The following is a 25,043-nucleotide window of genomic DNA, read 5'->3' as shown; positions in this document are numbered from 1 at the left end:
AAGCCTCTTGATGAAAGTGAAAGAGGAGAGTGAAAAAGTTGGCTTAAAGCTCAACATTCAGAAAATAAAGATCATGGCATCCGGTCCCATCACTTCATGGGAAATAGATGGGGAAACAGTAGAAACAGAGTCAGACTTTATTTTTTCGGGCTCCTATATCACTACAGATGGTGACTGCAGCCATGAAATTAAAAGATGCTTACTCCTTGGAAGAAAAGTGATGACCAACCTAGATAGCATATTGAAAAGCAGAGACATTACTTTGGTGATAGTCAAGGCTATGGTTTTTCCTGTAGTCATGTATGGATGTGAGAGTTGGACTGTGAAGAAGGCTGAGCGCCAAAGAATTGATGTTTTTGAACTGTGGTGTTGGAGAAGACTCTTGAGAGTCCCTTGGACTGCAAGGAGATCCAACCAGTCCATTCTGAAGGAGATCAACCCTGAGAGTTCTTTGGAAGGAATGATGCTAAAGCTGAAGCTCCAGTACTTTGGCCACCTCCTGCGAAGAGTTGACTCATTGGAAAAGACTCTGATGCTGGGAGGGATTGGGGGCAGGATGAGAAGGGGACGACAGAGGATGAGATGGCTGGATGGCATCACGGACTCGATGGATGTGAGTCTGAGTGAACTCCAGGAGACAGTGATAGACAGGGAGGCCTGGCGTGCTGCGATTCATGGGGTTGCAAAGAGTCGGACACGACTGAGCGACTGAACTGGAACTGGATACTTCAAATCAATAAATAAAACACTATAATGTCCATTATGCAACTCATATCAACTTAGCAGTAAATTGGTAACTGATTCCAAGGGTCCTTAGGCCAGTGTGTACAGATGTTCTAAGGATCTCTGAACACTGTAAATTATAACTACAGTCAGGCATCAGGACCCCTATAAATCTGTTCCTTCATAAATGCAATGTGAACACTTGCAATTTGTCAAAATCAACTTTTCAAAAATTCTGAAGATTAACCAAAGGTTTGCCATGATCTGAGGTGCACTATTAAGGAAACTGTGCTAAACCTCAGTACAGTGAGCTTTTTGTTCTTTTAACTATCCTGATTACTATAACACCTTCTCCCCAAACATGGAGTAGCCTTGAGTAGCTTTGAAAAGCAGAGGTTACCACCACCTGGAAAGGCTGACTAGCTATGAAACTCTTCTTTAAAAGCTCCATGCTAGATATATTTTAAAAAAATAGAAAAAGAAAACTGTCACTATTTGGTCTGTCAAACAGCACCTTGGAGAAGTCCCAATCATGCTTTTCATTATTTGAGCTAATTTGGTGCTTGCTGTGCCAGAAAATATTCCTTAGGCATCTGCAGAAAACAATCATCAGCCATTGCTTTCATTATAGCTGCTGAAGGCATGATGCCAGTTAAGGCAAACAAGACTCTTGCCAAAAACTTACAAGGAAGAGCTGAGAAACAAGATACCCATAGAGGATGTTAAAAAGTCCTAACATATTCCTGGAGATCTAGGAGGTCAGCTATGTACAGAGCTGTGTGCATGCCCAGAAATAACCTTAGAGGACCCCAATGTCTCAGCTCTGGATAAACTTGAAGCCCTGTGCAAACAGGAAATAAAGGCAAAGGCAGAGTTTTAAACTTCCTAAGAACTGAAGATGTTTTCCTAACTAAATACACATTGAGTCCTTTGGCAAAGATTGGGAGATCTACGGAAATAGTTGACAAATCATTAACTGATCTCAACGGTTACTGAGCAGAGAATGCAGTGGCTGCACATTACAAAGGAAAAAAAAAACACTTTATAGAATTAGTCCAGAAGAGTCACTAAAAAACCACCAAAAACAAAAAACCCTGAGGTTGGGAGGAAATCTGATTTCCAGAGTTGAAACACATTATTATTTTAAAGGTCATATTTTCAACAACAACAACAAAATACATGCAAAGAAATAGAGACATTCCTACACAGGGGAAAAAAAAATGAACAGTTAACAGAAAGAGTCAATGAGATGACACTAGTGGGTGGACGTACTAGACAAAGACTTCAAGTGAACTAAGACCAAAGATGCAGGAACATTTTCTCAATGCATTTTATATCATATCACCTTGACACCAAAACCAGGCTATGACATCAAAAGAAAACTACCAACCAAATATCTCTTATAATATGGACGGGAAAACACTCAACAAAATACTAGCAAACTGAATCAAGCAACATACAAAAGTATTATACCCTATGACTAAGTAGAATTACCTTAAGAACACAAACTGGTTTAAAATTTTAAAAAATCAATGTAACACATGACATTAATACAGTAAAAGATAAGAACTATGTGTTATCCTACTAACCCAGAAATAGAAGTTGACAAAATCCAGAACCCTTTCAGGATAAAAACATGGAACAAATTAGGAATTAAAACTTCTTTAACCTGACAGAAGGAATCTACAAATAAAATCCACAACGAATAAGACACATCATGGTGAAAGAATGAATGCTTTCTTCCTAATATTGGAGACAAGAGAAAGATACTCTGACCTTGCCATTTCCTTCAACAAAGTACTGAAGGTTCTAGACAGGTCAATTTAACAAGAAATAAAAGACATTCAGAATGTAAAAAAAGAAATAAAACTATCTGTATTTACAGATGTCCTGATTTTGTATATAAAAATCCTAAAGAATTCACTAAAAACTATTAGAAATACTAAGGGAATCCAACAAGGATGTAAATAAAATACAAGATCAATGTCAAAAAATAAATTCTATTTCTATATGTTAGCACTGACATTAGAAAGAATAAAACAATCATGAACAGTTTTAAAAGGTGTGAATCTTATGAAACCTACAAAACACTATTGAAAGAAACTAAAGACCTAAATATATGGAATGTTATGACATATTAATGGATCAGAAAACTTAATGTTATTAAGGTGGCCAGGTTTCCAAACTGATCAACAGATTCAGAAAATTTCTATCAATATTTCAATCTGGCTATTTTGCAGGAACAATAATCTGACCCTTAGATTCGTATGAAATGCTAGAGACCCAGAATAACGAAAACAATAGCTTTCCAAAGAAAAAGTTGGAGAACTTATTTCAAATGAGTATACTTTCCAATTTCAACTTAGTATAAAGCTTCAGTAATCATGACAGTGTGGTATTACCATAAAATTAGACATATATATCAATGACAGTTAAAAATCTGGAAATAAACTAACATTTGTGGCCAAATGCTTTTTACTTTAAAAAAATTAATAGGTTTTAAAAACCCTGAACAGAAAGTACAAAGTTCCCATATATTCCGTCATCCCCCCCACCAACTCCCCAGTTTCCCATATTATTAACATCTTGCATTAGTGTGGTTACTTCTAAGAACTGATAAGCCAAAAGTGATACACTATTATTAACTAAAGGACATAAGTCTACATTAGGGTACATGCTTTGTTTCATTTTTATGAGTTTTGACAAAGGTATAACATATCCATCATTATAGGACCATGTCAACTGATTTTTAACAAGAGTATCAAGAATATTCAGTGGGGGAAAGAACAGTCATGTCAACAAATGGTGCTGGGACAAATGAATATCTAAACACAGAGGAAGAAAGTTAGAAACCTATCTCACACCACATAAAAATGAATTCAATACTGATCACAGAGTCAATATAAGAGCTAAAAATATAAAATAAAACATAGGAATAAACCTTTATAACCTTAAGGTTACCCAATGGCGTCACAGAAACACCACCAAAGAAACACAAAATAAAAAGTAGATAACTTTGTTTTCATCAAATAAAAAACTATTCTGCTGCAATATACACAGACATAGACATATACACACACACACACCATTTAAAAAGTGCAAAGATGACTCATAGAATGGGAGAAAATATTTGCAAACCATGCATCTGACAAGAGATTTGTATCTAGAATATATAAAGAACTCTTAGAACTCAAAAATAAAAAAGCAAATAACAAATAAAATATGGTCTAAAGAATCTGAAGAGGTATTTCTCAAAGAAATAAAATCAGAAATGGTCAATAAGTTCATGAAAAGATGTTCAACATCATTTGTCATTAGGGAAATACAAATCAAAACCACAATGATATAATACCTCATACCTACTAGGATATACTTCATACCTACTAGGATAGCCAAAATTAAAATTCAATATGATTTGACAAGAGTTGGAAGAACTTGGAATCTTTTACAAACTGCTAGTGAGAATGAAAAATGGTTCATCCACTTTAGAAAAGTCTGGTAATTCTTAAAAATGTTAAACACCTACCATATGACCCAGCAATACCATTCTTCAACACCTATTCAAGAAATGAAGTCATGTGTCCACATAAAAACCTGTACATAAATGTTCATAGCCACATTATTCATTTAATAGACAAAATGTGGAAACAACCCAATTGGACTTTGTTTCCACTGATGAACAGATAAATAAAATGTGGTTTATCCATATAGCAGATTACTCAATTCAGTTCAGTTCAGTCGCTCAGTCGTGTCCAACTCTTTGCGACCCCATGAATTGCAGCACATCAGGTCTCCCTGTCCATCACCAACTCCAGCAGTTTACCCAAACTCATGTCCATTGAGCTGGTGATGTCATCCAGCCATCTCATCCTCTGTTGTCCCCTTCTCCTCCTGCCCCCAATCCCTCCCAGCATCAGAGTCTTTTCCAATGAGTCAACTCTTCGCATGAGGTGGCCAAAGTACTGGAGTTTCAGCTTTAGCATCAGTCCTTCCAATGAACACCCAGGACTGATTTCCTTTAGGATGGACTGGTTGGATCTCCTTGCAGTCCAAGGGACCCTCAAGAGTCTTCTCCAACACCACAGTTCAAAAGCATCAATTCTTCGGCACTCAGCCTTCTTCACAGTCCAGCTCTCACATCCATACATGACCACTGGAAAAACCATAGCCTTGACTAGACGGACCTTTGTTGGCAAAGCAACGTCTCTGCTTTTGAATATGCTGTCTAGGTTGGTCATAACTTTTCTTCCAAGGAGTAAGCGTCTTTTAATTTCAATGCTGCAATCACCATCTGCAGTGATTTTGGAGGCCCCCAAAATAAAGTCTGACAGATTACTACTCAGCAATAAAAATGAATGCAGTGCTGATACATGCTACAACACCGATGAACCTTCAAAGTATCACGCTAAACGATGGGACCCAGTCACAAAGTCATAGAGTGTATGGTTATATATTCGGGACAGACCAGGCAAATTCATAGACAGCAAGTAGATTAATGGTTGCTAAGGCTGGGGAAAAGAGGACCAGATGCAGAATAACTGCTATCAGGCACAGGGTCTCTTTGGAATGACAGAATTCTAAAACGATGATGGTTTCCAGCTCTGAATACACTAAACACCATTGAACTATACCTTTTAAACAGGTGAAATTTATGATATGTAAATTATATCCTAATAAAGCTTTTAAAAATTGCATCTATGGTCCTTGCTTTCAAGGAATTGACAGTCTAGAGCTGGAACACATGCACTGAGACATGACTTCATCTTATCATATCAAGAAAACTTACAAAACTGCATAAAGAATTTCTACAAGACTTTCTTTTACATCACTAATTTCAATTTGGAGAAAGAAGAACTGGTTACATCACTTCCATTCTTAAAACATCAAGGACAATATTAAAACTGAAACAGGACATACATACTTCACATCAATTATATTTGTGTTTACCTCTTTTTCCTTAAGTAAAGCTTCGTGTTTTTCTTCAAGCCGCTTCATTTCAAATGCTAGTGTGTCCGCCCTTTTGGATTCAGAGGAAAGTTTAACATGAAGATCCTGAACCTTTTATCAGAAACAAAAGTAGAAAATAAAGAGTATATAATATTGATAGCATTTCAGAGATCAATAAATGAAAAACTGGAAATAAAAGTTATAGTAAGATTACAGTCTAATTTTAAATATTTGTGGAAATGGCATATAAATAAAAAAAATTAAAATAAGTTTTAAAATACACAAATAATAATTTAACAAAAAAATAAGTCTTCTACTGTTTCTCTAGGGTGTTTGACAAATAGCAAAAGAGAATATTTTAGGTTATAACTCCATTCTCTAGGTATTTATCCCTGGTTATCAGAAATGTTAATGAAACAACAAAATATCCCCAAAGTATACAAAAGCTCAGAAGCCAATAAAAATGCCACAAGGGAAGCCCAATAATACTGGAGTGGGTGGTTTATCCCTTCTCAGGCAGATCTTCCTGATCCAGGAATCAAACCGAGGTCTCCTGCGCTGCAGACAGATTCTTTACCAACTAAGCTATCAGGGAAGTCCAAAAGACCTAGAAAACACAAACTCAATGATCAACTCTTGAATTAAAATTACAGATAGAAGATACATGTGATAAGAAGAAGTACACAACTGACTACAAGTAGTGTTTATTTGGGGATTCCTGGGTTGCTCAGCGGGTAAAGAATCCACCTGAAATGCAGGAGACCCCAGTTCTATTCCTGGGTCGGGAAGTTTCCCTGGAGAAGGAATAGACTACCCACTCCAGTATTTTTGGGCTTCCCTGGTGGCTCAGATGATAAATAATCCACCTGCAATGTGTGAGACGTGGGTTCTATTCCTGGGTTGGCAAGATCCCCTGTAGGAGGGCATAGCAACCCACTCCAGTATTCTTGCCTGGAGAATCCCAATGGACAGAGGAGCCTGGCGGGCTACACAGTCCATGGGATTGCAAAGAGTTGGACACGACTGAGCAACTAAGCACAGCATAGTGCTTATTCACTGCTACATCCTTCTTAAGGAGTGAAAAGTTACACTCTTTCAATTTCATTGATTAAAAAACTTTAGATATTTTCTTACCTGTCTCTTGTATGTTTCTAATTGTGTGCGTGCAGCATTTGCCTTCTTTAATTCCTCCTCTAAGCTGACTGTATTATGCATGTACATCATGTTTGTTTCCTGTAAAGTTTTCACCTGCTTGCGAAGGTCATTCAGATCTTGTAGCTTCTGACGATATATCTCAACTGTAGACTCCAGTTTATTTGCTTTATCAGAGGTAGCCCTATAATAACAAAGATTAAACATTACTGTATAAAAACAAGTAATGCACATAACAGTGTTCTTCTGGCTGGAAAAGGAGTCTTCCAAATGAACTATCAACTGGTTAAAAAAAATGAGAGGGAAAGAAAAGAGATCATTAACTTTGTGAGAAATCTGGAAATGGGCTCAGAAAGTTCAACCCTTCTGTTATAAAGTCATCAAAATAAAATGGTTGAAATCTGACACACTGTATTATCGAACTATTCTATATATCACAACAACGTATTAAAAAAAGAATGGTTTTGTAAATACAGCTGAACAAATTCTGAGCTGCATTTTAATTTACACGCCAGTTGTGCTCTGTGCATAAATCTAATGTAGTTTGTTCTAAGTATTTGATATATTCAGTAAGTTGACTGAATTTACAATTTGTTTGGCAAAGCACTTCCCTTTAGAGTTGTGCACACCTGACAAATGGGATGGAGAAAAAATAAATAAACAGAATCATTTCAATATCACGTGAAGGTTAAAATTAATGCTTATAAAGATTTTGTTTTAAATGAACATTAAAAACTGTGTAAGAAATGGTTAATTAAGAAAAATTAACATAAAAAATCATTTAAACAGATTCTTTGCTTAACATTTCACAGCCAAAGCTCATTATAAACTCTGTACTGTCAAAGACAATAAAAGAACCTGGGATAATCTTGAAATAAATGCTAGGATTCTTACCTATAATTTTATCAAATGTCAAAATATGGTTTGTGAGAATACATTTCTTACACAAAAATTTCACAAGATGTACTAGTAAGCACAAGAAGGTCAAGTCAAATGTATCTAAAAATAACTCAGCTTAATCAGAAATAAGAAAAAGGTTTATGGTTCTAATATGAAAATCTGTCCTAACAGGAATCAAATATTATCCTAAAACTTCACATAACTATCAACAAACATAAAAGAAGTAAAGACTAGGAACTTGGATAAAAACTGATCAATACTTGATACACAGGTATAACTGTAAGATTCCTTAATTAAAATATAGAATACCAAAATGAGAAGTGACATAATTATATTTAGACATGCCATACCTAAGAACATCTATTTCATCTTTCAGGGCTCTTGTTTCCTCAGCAAGACTAGTCAATTCATCATTCCTATGTTGAAATTCAATTAATTGCTTTTCAAGTTCTTCACAGTGAACACGGTAATCATCTTTTGCAGCTTCAAGCCTTGCATAAAGAAAACAAGTATTTATAATGTAATTTCCATTATTTGTTTTTTCACTGAGATATGAGCTTAGCAAAACTTACTTTTAAAATGTTTGATTCCACATTCAAAAAAAGAAAAACTAAAGGAATAAGCTACTTTCTAGTCCTTAGTTTCAAAACAATAGCTTAAAAGTTGGAGAACTCACACTTTCCAATTTTAAAAGTTACTACAGAGCTACAATAATCATGATACTGTCATACTACCATAAAGCTAGACATATGGATCAATGACAATTAGAAGTCCAAAAGTAAACTCTTACCATTTATGGTCAAATGATTTTTTTTACTTAAAAAAATTAATAGACTTTTTTTTTTTCCAGAAAAACTGAACAGAAAGTACCAGGTTCCTATATATTCTCTCATGGTTGTCTCATTCCCCAGTCTCCCTTATTATTAACATCTTGCATTAGTGCGGTTACTTGTAAGAACTGATAAGCCAGTAATGTTCTGAATTTTCATTATCACTTTGAAACACTGAGCCTGGTTCTCTAGTTCAAACAGGAATTTTAATTTCAAAAGAAAAAGAGAAACCATATAAAGTTACCCAAAAATGTACACAGTACGTAAAGTGGTGGAATATGAACTCTAAGTATAGTCTGTGATAAAGAATAAATACTTTGAACCCAAGAGCAACAACAAAAACTAAAATGACTATATAGTGATAAAAATATTTAAAAATTACTTGATCAGCTGACAATAATGCAGAAAAGAAGAATAAACACAAGAACAAATATGACAAATGAAAAATAGCAAACTGATAGACCCTAAGCACAACCATATCAAAAATTATGTAAAGGGCAAAAGGACTAAACACACCAATTAAAAAGGCAGAGACTATCAGACTGGATAAAAAAGCAAGGCTCAAATATATACTAGTTATAAGAAACATTTTAAATATCAAGACACAATAGGTTAAAAGTAAAAAGATGAAAATAAGTATCATGCAAATAATAAGCAAAGAAAACTGGGGTATTTATCTTAACATCCAAAAATGGTTTAATACAAAAAGTATTACCAAAGGTATAGATATTTCACAATTATCACAGGGTCAAGCCATCAGAAAGACATATCAAAAAATTACATGCAACTAAAAACAAAATTTTACAACAGATGAAGCAAAAACTGACAGAATCAGAGATCTACAAATCCATTCTTGATGTCAAGAATGTTAACATCAGTCTCCCAATAAATGAAAGAACTAACCAAAAATGTCAAATACAGAAGAAATCTGAATAACCCTACTAATCAGCTTGATATAATAAATATTTGTGAAGCATGTCAGTAAAAAAAGAAAAAATACACATCCTTTGCAAGTACACATGGAATATTCACTGCAATAAAACATGTGATGATCAATAGGTATCATAAATATTAAAAAGACTGAAGTCTTATGGATTATATTCTCTAACCATGAGGAAATTAAATTAGGAATCAGTCACAATGAGAAGTTTGGAGAAAAGCCTTAAATATTTGGAAATTTAAAAATACATTTCTAAATGATTCCTGAGTCAGAAAAGAAATCAGAGAAGAAATTAGAAGATATTTTGAACTGAATAATAACGGAAACGCAATCAAATCAGATTTTAGGGACACAGCTAAATCAGTGCTTAGAGAGAAATTTACAGTTTTTAAGCCTTATAATAGAAATAAAGAAATGCTTAAAATCAATCATCTAACTTTAGGAGGCTAGAAAAAGAAGAGCAAATCAAATCCAAAGTAAGTAAAAGGAAAGGAATAAAGAACAGAGATCTAAAACTCAAACTATGGGAAACTAATAAAGGCTGTTCAATTAATAAAGGGTATAAGATTAATAAAACTGATGAACCTCAAGCAAGGGTGACCAAGAAAAATGAAAGAAAACACAAATTACCAACATCAAGAATGAAAAAGGAAACACCGTTACAGCTCCTACAATCATTAAAGGGACCATAAATAGAATATTATGAAAAACTTCATGCCAATAAACTAAACAACTTAAATCAAATAAATATATACCTTGAAAAAGACAATTTAGGAAATTGACATAATATGAAACAAAATCTGAAAAGCCTATGAACCATTAAATAAATTACATGTGTCATTAGAAGCCTTTTCACAAAGAAAACCACAGATCCAATTGTTTTACTGATTAATTCTATCAAATATTGAAGGAAGAAATAATGTCATTCTTACATAAACTCTTTCAGAAAATAGAGGAGGAGAGAGTATTTCCCAATTATTCTATGAGACTAGCAGAACAAAACCTGAAAGACATTACAAGAGAAAAAAGTTATAGACCAGTATCTATTATAAAGACAAGACACAAAAATACTTGCAAAATATCAACAAATCAAATCAAGTCATATGTGTATAAGATAAGAAAATATGACCAAGGTGGTTTTTCTCTGGAACACAAATTTTTTTAACATTCAAAAATTAATTGTATTAAAAGAATAAAAAAGAAAAACCAAATCATCTTTTTTCAAGATGCACAGAAGTCCTAAGACAAAAATCAATGCTGATAAATGATAAAAACTCTTAGCAAAGCAGAAATAATGGAGAACTCTTTCAATCTGATAAAAAGCCAATTTGAAAACTCTACAGCAGGCTTCCCTGGTGGCTCAGCGGTAAAGAACCTGCCTGCCAATGCAGGGGACACAAGCTTGATTCCTGGTCCAGGAAGATTCCACGTGCAGCAGAGCCAACTAAGCCCGTGTGCCATGACTGCTCGGCCTGTGCTCTAGAGACCACGTGCTGCAGCTACTGATCCGTGTGCCTAGACCCCGTGCTCCGAAATAAGACACTGCAACGAGAAGCTGGCACTCAGCTAGAGAGTATCCGCCACTCTCCACAACTACCGCAACTGGAGAGTACTGCCGACTCTCCACAACTAGAGAAAGCCCACACAATAACAAAGACCCAGCACAGCCAGAAATAAACAAATACATATTAAAAAAAACTATTTAGCCAGCTTCATACTTGACTGTACTTAATTGGACATTTTCTCCCCAAGACCCAGAACACAGCAAGATGTTTGCTCCCACTCAAAGCAAGGAAAATAAAGACAAGGCAGAAATAATAAAAGGAAGAGGTAAAGGTCTATTAATAGATGACTGCAGATTCTTTAGGATTTTTTACCAAAACAAACTATTAGAATCAGTAAGTGAATTAAGAAACTTTGCAGGGCTTCCCTGGTGGCCCAGTGGTTAAGACTTTGCACTTCCACTGCAGGAGCACAGGACTGGACCCTGGTCAGAGAACCAAGATCCTGCATGCTGAGCAGTGTGGCCAAAAAGTAAAAAAGTAAATAAAGTTGTTTGAACAAAAAAAAGAGGAAACTTTGAAAAACATACAAGTTTTCAAATGCAAGACATTAAGATATAAAAGTTTCAACATATAAAAGTCAACTGTGTATCTATATATTAGCAGCAACTTTTCAGAATAATCTTTGTAACTGTGTTTGTAATAGCAAAAATTTAAATATTTGAGAATGACATGAACAGAAGATACACACAATACTATGCTGGAAACAATACAACATTGCTCGAGAAATTAAAGACAAATAGACAAAGATACTAAATTCACAAAACAGAAATTCTCAATATGGTTAAGGCATCAATCATATACAACTTGAAGTCATAATCACAAAAGGTTTTTAAGAGAAACTGACCAAAAAAGCAAAAGACAGAAGAGTCAAAACATATTTTGAGAAGAAAGAGTGGGAATATTCACACTACCTGATTTTAAATGACTTACTTTAGAGCTATAGTAGTCAAGATCAAGTCTTATGGGCTAAGGACAGACAAATTCATCAGTACGAAGGAACTGAATACAGAAAATCACCCAAATTTTATGGCTATATCATTTTTCACAAAGGTGCCAAAGCAATTTGATGGAGTAAAATAAAAATCTTTTCACCAGATGATACTGGAACAACAGGATACGCATAAGGGAAATAAAAGTAAAGTCTGACACCCATATATTACACTATTTTCAAAAAAATCAATTCAAGATGGATCACAGACCTAACTGTGAAAAACAAAACTATAAAGGTTCTAGAAGGAAATACTAGAGTATTTTCATGACTAGGGACTAGACAGATTTCTTGGACAGTACATAAAAAGCACTAATCTAAAAAATACTGATAAATCAGACTTCATCTAAGAACTTTAATTCCTGATAGATACCATTTGAAAATGAAGTGGCGAGCTACAGAAAAGATGAAACATTATTACATGCATATCTGCCAAAGATTTTATAACCAGAATATATATTTTTTAAACTCTTACAACTCAGTAATAAAGACAACCCAAGTTAAAAACAGGCTAACAGTGTAGAGAGACAATTCACATAGTAAAATATAGTCCAAATAAGCACACGAAAAGGTGCTTACCACCATTATCATTAGTTATCAGGAAAATGCATATTAAAGCCACAATTCAACACCCTTAACCCATTCCCTGGAATAACTAAAATGAAGAAGACTGATAAGGCCAACTTACGTTATACAGGCAGAGTAACTAGAGCAACCAGCAGCAAGCACTGCTGGTGGGAATGTAACACAATATGACCACTTTGGGAAATGGTTTGCTGGCATCTTTTAAATATAACACAAACAAAATGTGTGACTCAGCAATGCCACTCTATGTAATTGCCAATGGGAAATGAAAAAATATGTTCACAAAAGTTTTATATTCCAATGTTCATATCCATTTTATTTATATTAGCCAAAATCTGGAAACTCAAAAGTCCATCTAAAGGAAAATGAATAAGCAAAATGTGTTACAATGTGCAATAATTCCATTTAGCAGACTACTACTCAGCAATTAAAAAAAAAAAGAACTGATATATTCAGCAACATCAGTAGATTTCACAAATATGCTGAGCAAAAGACGCCAGTCACCAAAGAATTCATATTACAATTTCTAAGAAGTTCTAGATCAGAGAAAATGTATCTATACTGGAAAATAATCGGAAGAGACTCTGGGACATAGGGGTTATCTGGGAAGGGACATAGGGGAACTTTCTGTAGTGACAGAAATGATTTATCAAATGATAAAAATGTGAGTTACACAAATGTATGCTTTTAATAAAAGATGCCAAACAGTGCTATTCACTCAATTCACAGTATGTAAACGTTATCTTAAAAAAAGAACTGTAAACATACTGAAGTGTAGCATTAGTTTGCACTGTAGCATTACCTTTTTATAGAAGGCATGGATTAGCGATTCTTACTTCAAATGTGTTTTGGGATTGAGTAAATGAATAAATCAGCTGAGTAAAATGGAAGTCAGGTTTCTCAATGCTGGAGAAGGGAGTTACAATACAAAAATGCAGAAAATCAGAATGTACCCTGAAGTCACTGGACTGAAATGGAAGATGATAATATGAATTCACTGTTCATAACTGTAGCTATGAAATAAACAGATATATGCATAGACACGTGTGCAAACACGGACTGGTATGAACCTGTAAAACTGTATTTCCTAGCTCTGTACAAGTAGGTGGCCCAGAAGCAATGACAGAAAAATTCATCTAGACCATCCTTGGAAGAAAAGCCATGATCAACTTAGACAGCATATAAAAAGCAGAGACATTACTTTGTCAACAAAAGTCCATCTAGTCAAAGCTATGGTTTTTCCAGTAGTCATGTATCGATGTGAGAGTTGGACTATAAAGAAAGCTGAGTGCCAAAGAATTGATGCTTTTGAACAGTGGTGTTGGAGAAGACTCTTGAGAGTTCCTTGGACTGCAAGGAGATCCAGTCCATCCTAAAGGAAATCTTCCCTGAATATTCATTGGAAGGACTGATGCTGAAGCTGAAACTCCAATACTTTGGCCAACTAATGTGAAGTACTGACTCACTGGAAAAGACTGAAGGCAGGAGGAGAGGGGGATGACAGAGGATGAGATGGTTGGATAGCATCACCGACTCGATGGACGTGAGTTTGAGTGAGCTCCGGGAGTTGGTTATGGACAGGGAAGCCTGGCGTGCTGCAGTTGGTGGGGTCGCAAAGAGACACGCCTGAGTGACTAAACCGAACTGAGACCATAGACCCTTGTTTTTAGTGGAGACTAAATCTAGACAGAAAAATTCATCTAGACCATAGATCTCTCTTTCTAGTGGAGAATATTATTCTCCACTAAAAGAAATCAGGACTTCTTGGAAAAATGGTTGATTCTAGAGTCGAGGAAGAACAATTAGAGTCTGAAACATTGTGTTGTGCCAGAAAGAAGAAAATACTCAAAAAAGGATAGAAACATATCGTAAAAACACATGGCTAATTGAAAGGCTTCTCAGTGGTCAAATCTGGGACAATTTAAACATAAAAATAAATGACGATAGTAATGGAATTATAGTCCATTGAGTCAGAATCCATTTCTAAATGCAAAGCACGATCCTGGATTAGATTCTGAAACAAGAAAAAACTTAAGTTTTAAGGATACTGAGAAAGCTGATAGAATTTGCATATGATCTATAGATTAGATAATGATTTGTTTCAAAGACCAATTCACTAATTTTGATTACTATGCTGTGGTTTATAAGAGAATATCTTTGTTCTTAGGAAATACACATTGAAGTACATAGGGGTAAAGCAGTATGTCTCCAGTTTACTCTCAAATGGTTCAAAAAACAAAACATATATACACATGTGACTACGTAAAGAGACTGCTAAAGCAAATGAATAGAACTGTAAAACAAACGTCAAATCTGAATGAGAAATATACACAAGCTCCCTATCCTATTCTTGCAACTTTTTTCAGTAAGTTTGAAATCTTACCAAAATAAAGTAACAAAAAAACACATACAGTACAACTGGAGCACCTGTTTACCAGGGCCTTACACTGCAGGGCTCAGGGGTAAGCACACAAAAAGATAATGTTTATCAAAGGTTAGATGTACACTTTTTTTCCAAAATAATATAAAAGTTGATATGAAAAGCATCCTTTTAGTGTGAGATTTATATACTTCTTCCAATTATCAAGTGCCCTGTCCTATGCAAAAAATTCTCTTCTCCCCAGCTTTCAGCAATCATTCTTTTAAATTCCTCGTGGACTTGCCTATGGCCTTTGTTTGGCCCTCATCACACATTATTTTGAATTGTTTTGCTTTTTAGATATGTATCCCACTTGCTTAACTGGATTGTTTGTTAGCCCTACGAGGACAGGAACCACTTATACTAGACAGTATTTTCATCCACTTAGTATTCTAAACATGCGTTGTAACAGTTAATCGTCAGTTGTTGCTATTATGATTTTTAGCTATTAGTTTAATAAAACTGTATAGAATGATTTCTACTAAAATTCTACCTGAAGTTTTCTTCCTGTAATTGTTCTAGTTGCAACTGTGCATGAAAATATTTTTTTGCAACCATTGTATTTGGATCATCAAAAGAGCCATCCAACTGGTCAAGTTTTTCATTCATCATTTCGTTCTCAGAAACTAGTGAATTCTTTTCATCTTGAAGCGCTGTCACCTAAAAATCAAAAACACAAACATAAGCATCAGTAGCAAATAAGAGTTTAGAGTGGAGTTCTAGATTCTAAATCTGACCAAGCCATTAACTAGCCTGGTCAATCAGGCTAGATAAATTCCTAAGGATCCTTCTAGCTCTGGAATTCTGGGTTTAGGAGGTTTGGATGAGAAGAAATAAAATTAATTTTATTAATACAGAGAAAAGAGAGTTAATACATATAAAGCAGAATATCTTCCAAACTTCCTGCTTGCTTTAGGTCAGAGAAGAAACTGTTTCTAAGTCTCTAAAAATGTTATGCACCTATGTACTTCAAAAAAATAATTTGTTTCCCTTTTACATATAAATGTATTTTCAGGATGCTGTTACCTAGTAAACTGAGGTACAAACAAATACGCACAAAATTGCCATTTTAGGTTCATAGTAGAAAATGGTCAGATTCACATGTATCTTCAGGGGATAACCACATTATTTGGTTAGTGAATCAGCAGCAAAAAACTGAACCCAACTGCACACTGAAACTATTTGCTTAAGATTAAATGGATATAAACATGTAACTTTTTTTTTTTTAATTTTAAAATCTTTAATTCTTACATGCGTTCCCAAACATGAACCCCCTTCCCACCTCCCTCCCCACAACATCTCTCTGGGTCATCCCCATGCACCAGCCCCAAGCATGCTGCACCCTGCGTCAGACATGGACTGGCGATTCAATTCTTACATGATAGTATACATGTTAGAATTCCCATTCTCCCAAATCTAGAATGACATCTATACCAATACTTGATACATTTTTAATTCTACTTACACATTTGTGTTAATAAGCATCATTTGCTCCCTTAGTTCTACTTCTTTTTCATTTAAAAATATCTTTAAACATTTAGAGATAAGGCTGCAACCCTTTATAAGACATGCTTCCTGAGTAACAGTCGGTAAAGCATCTGCCTGCAATGCAGGAGACCTGGGTTCAATTCCTGGGTCAGGAAGACCCCCTGGAGAAGGAAATGACAACCCACTCTAGTATTCTTGCCTGGAGAATTCCATAGACAGAGGAGCCTGGCGGGCTACAGTTTGTGGGATCGCAACAGTTGGACATAATAGCGCTATCTTTCTTTCTTTTCTTTCTTTAATAACATCAGACATCTACATGGGATTTTACTAAGATTAGTTTGAAAAAGGCTGCCTTATCATAACTTACAATACTTTTTAAGTTATTGGGCTTCCCTAGAGGCTCAGCTGGTAAAGACTCCGCCTGCAATGAGGGAGACCTTGGTTCGATCCCTGCATTGGGAAGATCCCCTGGAGAAGGGAACGGCTACCCACTCCAGTATTCTGGCTTAGAGAATTCCATGGGGTCACAAAGAGTCAGACATGACTGAGCGACTTTCCCTTTCACAACATATTACTGCACAAATTTGCTACTTATAGTTTCAAAAGGTGTAATCAATGCAGTCTAGTTACGTGAATGGGACTACATATTAACATAGCGAGCTAATAAAAGCAAAATAAAATCAAGTTATAGGGACTTCCCTGGTGGTCTGGTGGTTAAGAATCACCTGTGAATGCAAGGGTCATGGGTTTGATTCCTCATCCAGGAAGATTCCACATGCCACGGGGCACCTAAGCCCAAGAACCACAATTACTGAGCCTGTGCTTCACAACAAGAGAAGCTACCACAGTGAGAAGCCCTCTCACTGCAACAAAAAGTAACTCCTGATCACCAGAACAAGCGAAAGCCCATGCACAGTAACAAAGACCTAGAGCAGCCAAAATTAATAAAAAAATAAATAAATCTTTTTTAAAAAATCAAATTATATTATATAGTCTTAAATACAGTGTAGGCAAGTTACAAACGCTATCCTCCAAACGAGTAACACAAAGTCTGAAAAAACATTCCCAGACAAAGAGGAAACAGTTTTTCTTCCTAAGTACAATGCATGCATCCATCCTTGTCATATAAGCAGTTTTGTGACTATATCTGTCATGTAATACAATCCTGTTATTCGGATGCAAAAAACAATGGAGGTTGCACCCTTTAAGATCCCTACAGAAGAAATGTACACAATTACAGGACAGAAAATGTGGTGCTTTGACGTATTATGCTTTTGGGGGGCGCAAGAAAAGAATATCTCTTATTAGCTTGAGGGTAGGGGCTGTTACCTAAAGCCGGACATCCTGGAATGTGAAGTCAAGTGGGCCTTAGAAAGCATCACTACGAACAAAGCTAGTGGAGGTGATGGAATTCCAGTTGAGCTGTTTCAAATACTGAAAGATGATGCTGGGAAAGTACCGCACTCAATATGCCAGCAAATGTGGAAAACTCAGCAGTGGCCACAGGACTGGAAAAGGTCGGTTTTCATTCCAATCCCAAAGAAAGGCAATGCCAAAGAATGCTCAAACTACCACACAACTGGCCTCATCTCACACGCTAGTAAAGTAATGCTCAAAATTCTCCAAGCCAGGATTCAGCAATACGTGAACCGTGAACTTCCAGATGTTCAAGCTGGTTTTAGAAAAGGCAAAGGAACCAGAGATCAAATTGCCAACATCCGCTGGATCATGGAAAAAGCAGGAGAGTTCCAGAAAAACATCTATTTCTGCTTTATTGACTATGCCAAAGCCTTTGACTGTATGGATAACAATCAACTGTGGAAAATTCTGAAAGAGATGGGAATACCAGACCACCTGACCTGCTTCTTGAGAAACCTATAACGCAGGTCAGGAAGCAACAGTTAGAACTGGACATGGAACAACAGACTGGTTCCAAATAGGAAAAGGAGTACGTCAAGGCTGTATATTGTCACCCTGCTTATTTAACTTCTGTGCAGAGTACATCATTAGAAACGCTGGGCTGGAAGAAGCACAAGCTGGAATCAAGATTGCCGGGAAAAATATCAATAACCTCAGACATGCAGATGATACCACCCTTATGGGAAAAAGTGAAGAGGAACTAAAGAACCTCTTGATGAAAGTGAAAGAGGAGAGTGAAAAAGTTGGCTTAAAGCTCAACATTCAGAAAATGAAGATCATGGCATCTGGTCTCTTCACTTCATGGGAAAAAGGTGAGGAAACAGTGTCAGACTTTATTTTTGGGGGCTCCAAAATCACTGCAGATGGTGACTGCAGCCATGAAATTAAAAGATGCTTACTCCTTGGAAGGAGAGTTATGACCAACCTAGATAGCATACTCAAAAGCAGAGACATTACTTTGCCAACAAAGGTCCGTTTAGTCAAGGCTATGGTTTTTCCAGTGATCATGTATGGATGTGAGAATTGGGACTATGAAGAAAGCTGAGTGCCAAAGAATTGATGCTTTTGAACTGTGGTGTTGGAGAAGACTCTTGAGAATCCCTTGGACTGCAAGGAGATCCAACCAGTCCATTCTGAAGGAGATCAGTCCTGGGTGTTCTTTGGAAGGACTGATGCTAAAGCTGAAACTCCAATACTTTGGCCACTTCATGGAAAGAGCTGACTCATTGGAAAAAACCCTGATGCTGGGAGGGACTGGGGGCAGGAGGAGAAGGGGCCGACTGAGGATGAGATGGCTGGATGGCATCACGGACTCGATGGACGTGAGTCTGAGTGAACTCCGGGAGTTGGTGATGGACAGGGAGGCCTGGCGTGCTCCAATTCATGGGGTCGCAAAGAGTCGGACACGACTGAGCGACTGAACTGAAGTGAACTGAGGGGCTGTTACAAGACTGATAGAGTAGAAACAATACCTTGTCTTCAAACTGGATAAGAATCTCCTGAAGAAGGAAGAAGAGCAAGGGCAAACTTAGTTTTCAATATCTAGTGGGTAACCAACCTTGTTCATAACCATGTATTTCACATAGTGGTTCCAGAGCCACCCCAGATGAGTGGCTTAGAATGTCCAGAGGTGGTCCTAGGTATCTTTTAACAAGATGCCATGGTGATAGTTTGTTCACTCTGTACCTGCCTCTGTCCCTTTCTGTTCCTCTAGTTTTTCTGTCTCTCTCTCTGAGCTATTTAAAAGAAAGTTCAAAAAGCTAAAAAAAAAATAATGCTCTTTTCTCATACCACTCAGATTTAATATTTTTATATTAGCTTATTTAAAAACTTAAAACATAAATTTCTATAGCTGGAGTCCTGTTTCACACATAATTTTCAGACACCTTTATGTTTGAAGATCACTGCCTCACTATATGTGACCCAATGCTGGGTAGGAGTATGTTTCTTTCTAACAACCTAGATAGTATATTCAAAAGCAGAGACATTACTTTGCTGACTAAGGTCTGTCTAGTCAAGGCTATGGTTTTTCCTGTGGTCATGTATGGATATGAGAGTTGGACTGTGAAGAAGGCTGAGCGCCGAAGAATTGATGCTTTTGAACTGTGGTGTTGGAGAAGACTCTTGAGAGTCCCTTGGACTGCAAGCAGATCCAACCAGTCCATTCTGAAGGAGATCAGCCCTGGGATTTCTTTGGAAGGAATGATGCTGAAGCTGAAACTCTAGTACTTTGGCCACCTCCTGCGAAGAATTGACTCATTGGAAAAGACTCTGATGCTGGGAGGGATTGGGGGCAGGAGGAGAAGGGGACGACAGAGGATGAGATGGCTGGATGGCATCACTGACTTGATGGACGCGAGTCTGAGTGAACTCCAGAGTTGGCGATGGACAGGGAGGCCCGGTGTGCTGCGATTCATGGGGTTGCAAACAGTCGGACACGACTGAGCACCTGAACTGAACTGAACATACTGTAAGCAAGAATAACCAGCCTCTGTTACTGCAGTAAGTGAAGGAGAGCTACTGATGGCTGCCAGGTATTAGGATTAATGGTTGAGTAAGGCAGAGGAAAGAGCTGTTGATAAACTCATCCTAACTTGCCGAAAGGCCCCATAATCATTGGATAAAAACTATAAGATTACGAGTTTCTCAAACCTTACATCAAATTCTCATGTGGGTTTTTTTCTTTTCTTTTTAAAGTACACATAATCAGGCTTCCTCCTGACTGAGTCAGAGTTTCAGTTGTTCCAGAGTCTGTAACCTCTGCACAGAATGCACATAGATCTTTATTTAAATGGGTTAAAGTGAGATCTTTCACTACAGAGTTCTTGCATTTTTTTATTCTGATTAAAACATGTTTGCTAACTGGACTGTGTGAACAAACAGTTTTTCCCCCAGAAGGGCTCATGAATTTGCATCTGTGCTCTTCTTCAGTTAATGCAGTTAATGCTTCTTCAGTTAATGCTCTTCCCTGCCTCAGCATTTTGGGGATATAGCTCCTCCATTTTCTGGCATCAAAGTTGTAAGGGAGCCTGATTTTCTTATCTTTGTTGGTGATCTGGCTTTTCTACCTGTGTTACAGATTTGTTTTGCCTTTATTCCTGAAATCTGAGAGCTTAACTAGGATGAGGTTTGATGTTAATTATTCACTGATTTGTTTCTAGCTGAAATTTCCTTTTAAATCTCACTTCACTGTCCTACCACCTAGTCTACTCTACTGAAGTGTTCTTATGAAACTGTAATACTACATAAAGCAAAAGTTCTCTAAGCTTGTACATGTGTGCTAAGTCGCTTCAGTCATGTCCAACTCTTTGAGACCCTATAGACTGTAGCCTGCCAAGCTCCTCTGTCCATAGGATTCTCCACGCAAGAATACTGGAGTAGGTTGCCACGTCCTTCTCCAGGGGAACTTCCTGACCCGGGCATCAAACCCGTGTCTCCTGTGTCTCCTGCACGGGCAGGCATTCTTTACCACTAGGCCACCTGGGTAGCCCTCCTTAAGCTCGCCTACTATCTTTTACATACACTTATCTATTTCTGGTTTTAGTCTATAATGTTCACACAGATGTTATGCTTTTATTCTTTTCATCTAGTTCATGCTTTGCTGGCAGTCAAGATACCCTATTTGTTTTGGCAATGTTGAAGACTTCTTAGACATGCTCTCCAATGTACCCCACGGCCCAGTATGCTTTCCCCTCTAAGTTATAGCTGGGACTGTTTTTTCTCCACCACTCTACACAGCCTTATGAATGGTGAGGGAAGGCAGTAGTTGTGGGGGTGGGGAAGCGCAGCTTAGCCAGTGGGCAATCTTTTTTAATAACACGTGGGCTAGGCTATCATTTCTGAGGTTTAAGTACCTCATACAAGGACGGTGGGAATGGTATTCCATTTCCGTGGAGAAATCCCTTTGGGCATCAGTGCGGCCCCAATTCAGTGTGTGGCCCTATACCCTTTGTTCCTATTAGAAAGAGTCAGGCCCTTAGTTTCTTCTTGGCCATTATTTCCACTCAAATCTAGTGCAAATAAAATGAAGAACTCAAAGAGTGGATTTCCTTCTGATTGAGATTACTGTGAGAAGTCACGAGATTTTTGTTGACTCCCCAGCAAGAGCAAGGAATGAAGAAAGAACAGCAGGTTCCTGCTCTGCAGCACCTCTGTCAATATCATATGCCTGTTTCTTTCCTTGATCACCAAGCTTTTTAATTTAACTTTATTAGGTTAAGCCCTTTTGCTTGTTTACCTGCCCTTGGTGAATTTATTTGCCACCTGTTTTTCTTTTGTGGTTCATTTGGTTGGCTATTAAAAAAATTCCCCCCAAATATAAATATCACTCTTCAGTTTTGTTGTTGTTGTTCAGTTGCCCAGTCACGTCTGACTCTGTGACACCATGGACTGCAGCACACCAGGCCTCCCAGTCCCTCACCATCTCCCAAAGTCTGCCCAAGTTCATGTCCAATCCAAGTTCATGCATCAGTGATGCCATCCAGCCATCTCATCCTCTGATGCCCTCTTCTCCTGCCCTCAATCTTTCCCAGCATCAGGGACTTTTCCAATGAGGTAGCTATTCTCATCAGATGACCAAAGTACTGGAGCTTCAGCATCAGTCCTTCCAATGAATATTCATGGTTGATTTCCCTTACGATTGACTGGTTTGATCTCCTTGCTATTAATTGGACTTCCAGGAGTCTTCTCCAGCACCACAGTTCGAAAGCATCAATTCTTTGGTGCTCTGCCTTCTTTACGGTCCAGCTCTCATGACTGCATGTGACCACTGGGAAGACCATAGCCTTGATTATATGGACTCTTCTCAGCAGAGAAATGTCTCTGCTTTTCAACACACTGTCTAGGTTTGTCATAGCTTTCCTGCCAAGAGGCTATCATCTTCTGATTTCATGGCTGCAGTCATCATCCACAGTGATTTTAGAGCCCAAGATGAAGAAATCTGTCACTACTTCCACCTTTTCCCCTTCTATTTGCCATGAAGTAATGTAACCTACTGTCTGGTTACATATGATTAAAAATAAACATTTTTCAAAAATAATTTTTCTTATAAAATTAGGGTATGCATCATATACACCTGTGTTAAATTCATATTGTTAATCAATTACTTTTTGTTCTGATTATACGCAGTAGTCATTTATTTTACATGTGTAGCAGATAGCTGAGGGTTGCCTCTATTTTGATACTGGAATTAAAATGCCAAAACTTGGGATGTCTATACTTTTCAACTAAAATCAGATCATCATGTACTCTTCACCATGTATTACAAATACTGAAACGTTTTAACTGAATTTTGTGTTCTTTTTTAAAGAAGAATTTCTCAGAAAACTGTACAGAGATCTTACATAAGGCTGGTAACACCTGAATGAGTCAGTCCTCTACTCTTTACATGAGGTATTCTGGAAGAAGGAAATAATCTTACTTGAAAATAAAACATTTCAGATGCTGTGCATGTGGTTAAGAAGGAAGAAAGGGAAAAACATAGTGAGACACTAGTTTTGTTCAAATATAAACACTGGTTTTGTTCAAACATAGAGGGAGGATATTTAATGATGAAGTTAGGAGATTTGGATTGGTGCTGGTTGTCACTGCCCTGCACATCTGAATCACCCTGACCAAGTCACTTCTCATCTCATTTGCAAATCATGAAGGTTAGAAATACATCTAGCCCTATAACTCTAGATATTTAAGCAAGGGTGTTGCTACCACAAGCCTTGTTCCTTGTCCTCATACTTTTCAGAGTCAATTATTTATGTAGCTCATTATTTGAAAGAAAAGTGCAATTCACATGAAGCATATTATGATGGTATATTTAACCTTGACTTATTGCATAATTTCATATTTGCACTTTCATCTAATAATAACAATATATGCAAACACATACATAACCCCTTATGTGCCTGGCCCTCTTTAAGAGCTTCAAGTATATTAATTCACTTAATCTTCACTATCACTCAGGGAAATATATACTATTATCACAACATTTCTCAAAAGAGAAAAATGAAGCATAGAGAAACTAAGCAACGTGCCCAAGCAGACACAACTAGCTAGTAACATGACCAGGACTTCCCTGGTGGCTCAGCTGTAAATCCACTTGCAACTCAGGATCTTCCCTGGGTCAGAAAGATCCTCTGGAGAAGGAAACTGGCAACCTACTCCAGTATTCTTGCCTGGGAAATCCCACAGACAGATGAGCGTGGCGGGCTACCATTAATGGGATTGCAAAAGAGCTGGACATGACTTAGCAACTAAACAACAACAGTAACATGATCAGGTTCTGAATACAGGAAGCCTGGTCTGACGATTCACCCCTTTAACTATTTAACTACTGTTTCTCATTCCCAGTTTATTTTGGTAACATGTATGTGCCTATGAACTTGAGAATTACATACGCATTCATATACACGTATATGTTAGCAAAACAAACTTTGCACCTGCATTTACTGGAGGTTAAGCACTTCTAAGTATTTCCATAAAAGACTCCACTTAATACTCATACCTTATAAAGGAGATACTTTAGTTTCCCCTTTTTACAGAATAACAAATTAAGCCCTATCTAAGCAGTTGAAATTCTACAATTTGAATGATCTACTCAATGGAGTAGTTACGCCAGTAATTTTCAACTCTAAAAGAAAAATGATCAAATTTATGTTTCAATATTCAAGTCTATAGCAAACTCTTTCAATGGTCCCTCCATGAAATAAAACCCAATCTCCAAAACACTTTACCAATTAATTAATTTAAAAAGGCTTATTAATTCAAAGAGGAAATTACTCTCATATCTGTACCTGCATATCTAGTTCTTGGCATCTTTGCCTCAGTTCTTCTTTTTCTGCTAGTGCTTCCTGAAGTTCTTCTAGGGCCCTTTTAAGCTGAAACAGAAAATGTCCTAATTCTTAATAAATCGTATTTTGAAACAAACTGAAAAATATACTTTTATCACAACACATATATATACTGATGCTGGAAACAGTTTCAAAATTAACAAATGCATTTGCCTCTTCTCTTACCATTTCCCTTCCAACCCAGGTTGGGTTATACAGAGGAAGAGAGTATCTTTTCCACCAGGGAAAACAACTGTGTACAACAA

General features: G+C 36.9%; 1 protein-coding gene across 1 annotated transcript in view; it reads right to left on the bottom strand.

The window, feature by feature from the left end:
- Window positions 1-25,043, bottom strand: part of HOOK1 (hook microtubule tethering protein 1) — a 70,229-nt gene that overhangs the window by 20,303 nt on the left and 24,883 nt on the right. Inside the window, exons 8-12 of the mRNA XM_018044771.1 lie at window positions 24,742-24,825; window positions 15,543-15,709; window positions 8,073-8,213; window positions 6,805-7,006; window positions 5,671-5,781 (exon numbers count right to left, since the gene is read on the bottom strand). Of these exons, the coding sequence (XP_017900260.1) occupies window positions 5,671-5,781; window positions 6,805-7,006; window positions 8,073-8,213; window positions 15,543-15,709; window positions 24,742-24,825 (705 nt within the window). The remainder of the gene's footprint in view (window positions 1-5,670; window positions 5,782-6,804; window positions 7,007-8,072; window positions 8,214-15,542; window positions 15,710-24,741; window positions 24,826-25,043) is intronic.

The sequence above is a fragment of the Capra hircus genome, chromosome 3, assembly GCF_001704415.2.
Source record: "Capra hircus breed San Clemente chromosome 3, ASM170441v1, whole genome shotgun sequence".
Lineage (NCBI taxonomy): Eukaryota > Metazoa > Chordata > Mammalia > Artiodactyla > Bovidae > Capra > Capra hircus.
Note: the sequence above shows the minus strand (reverse complement) of the source record. Positions and strands in the feature narration are given on the sequence as shown.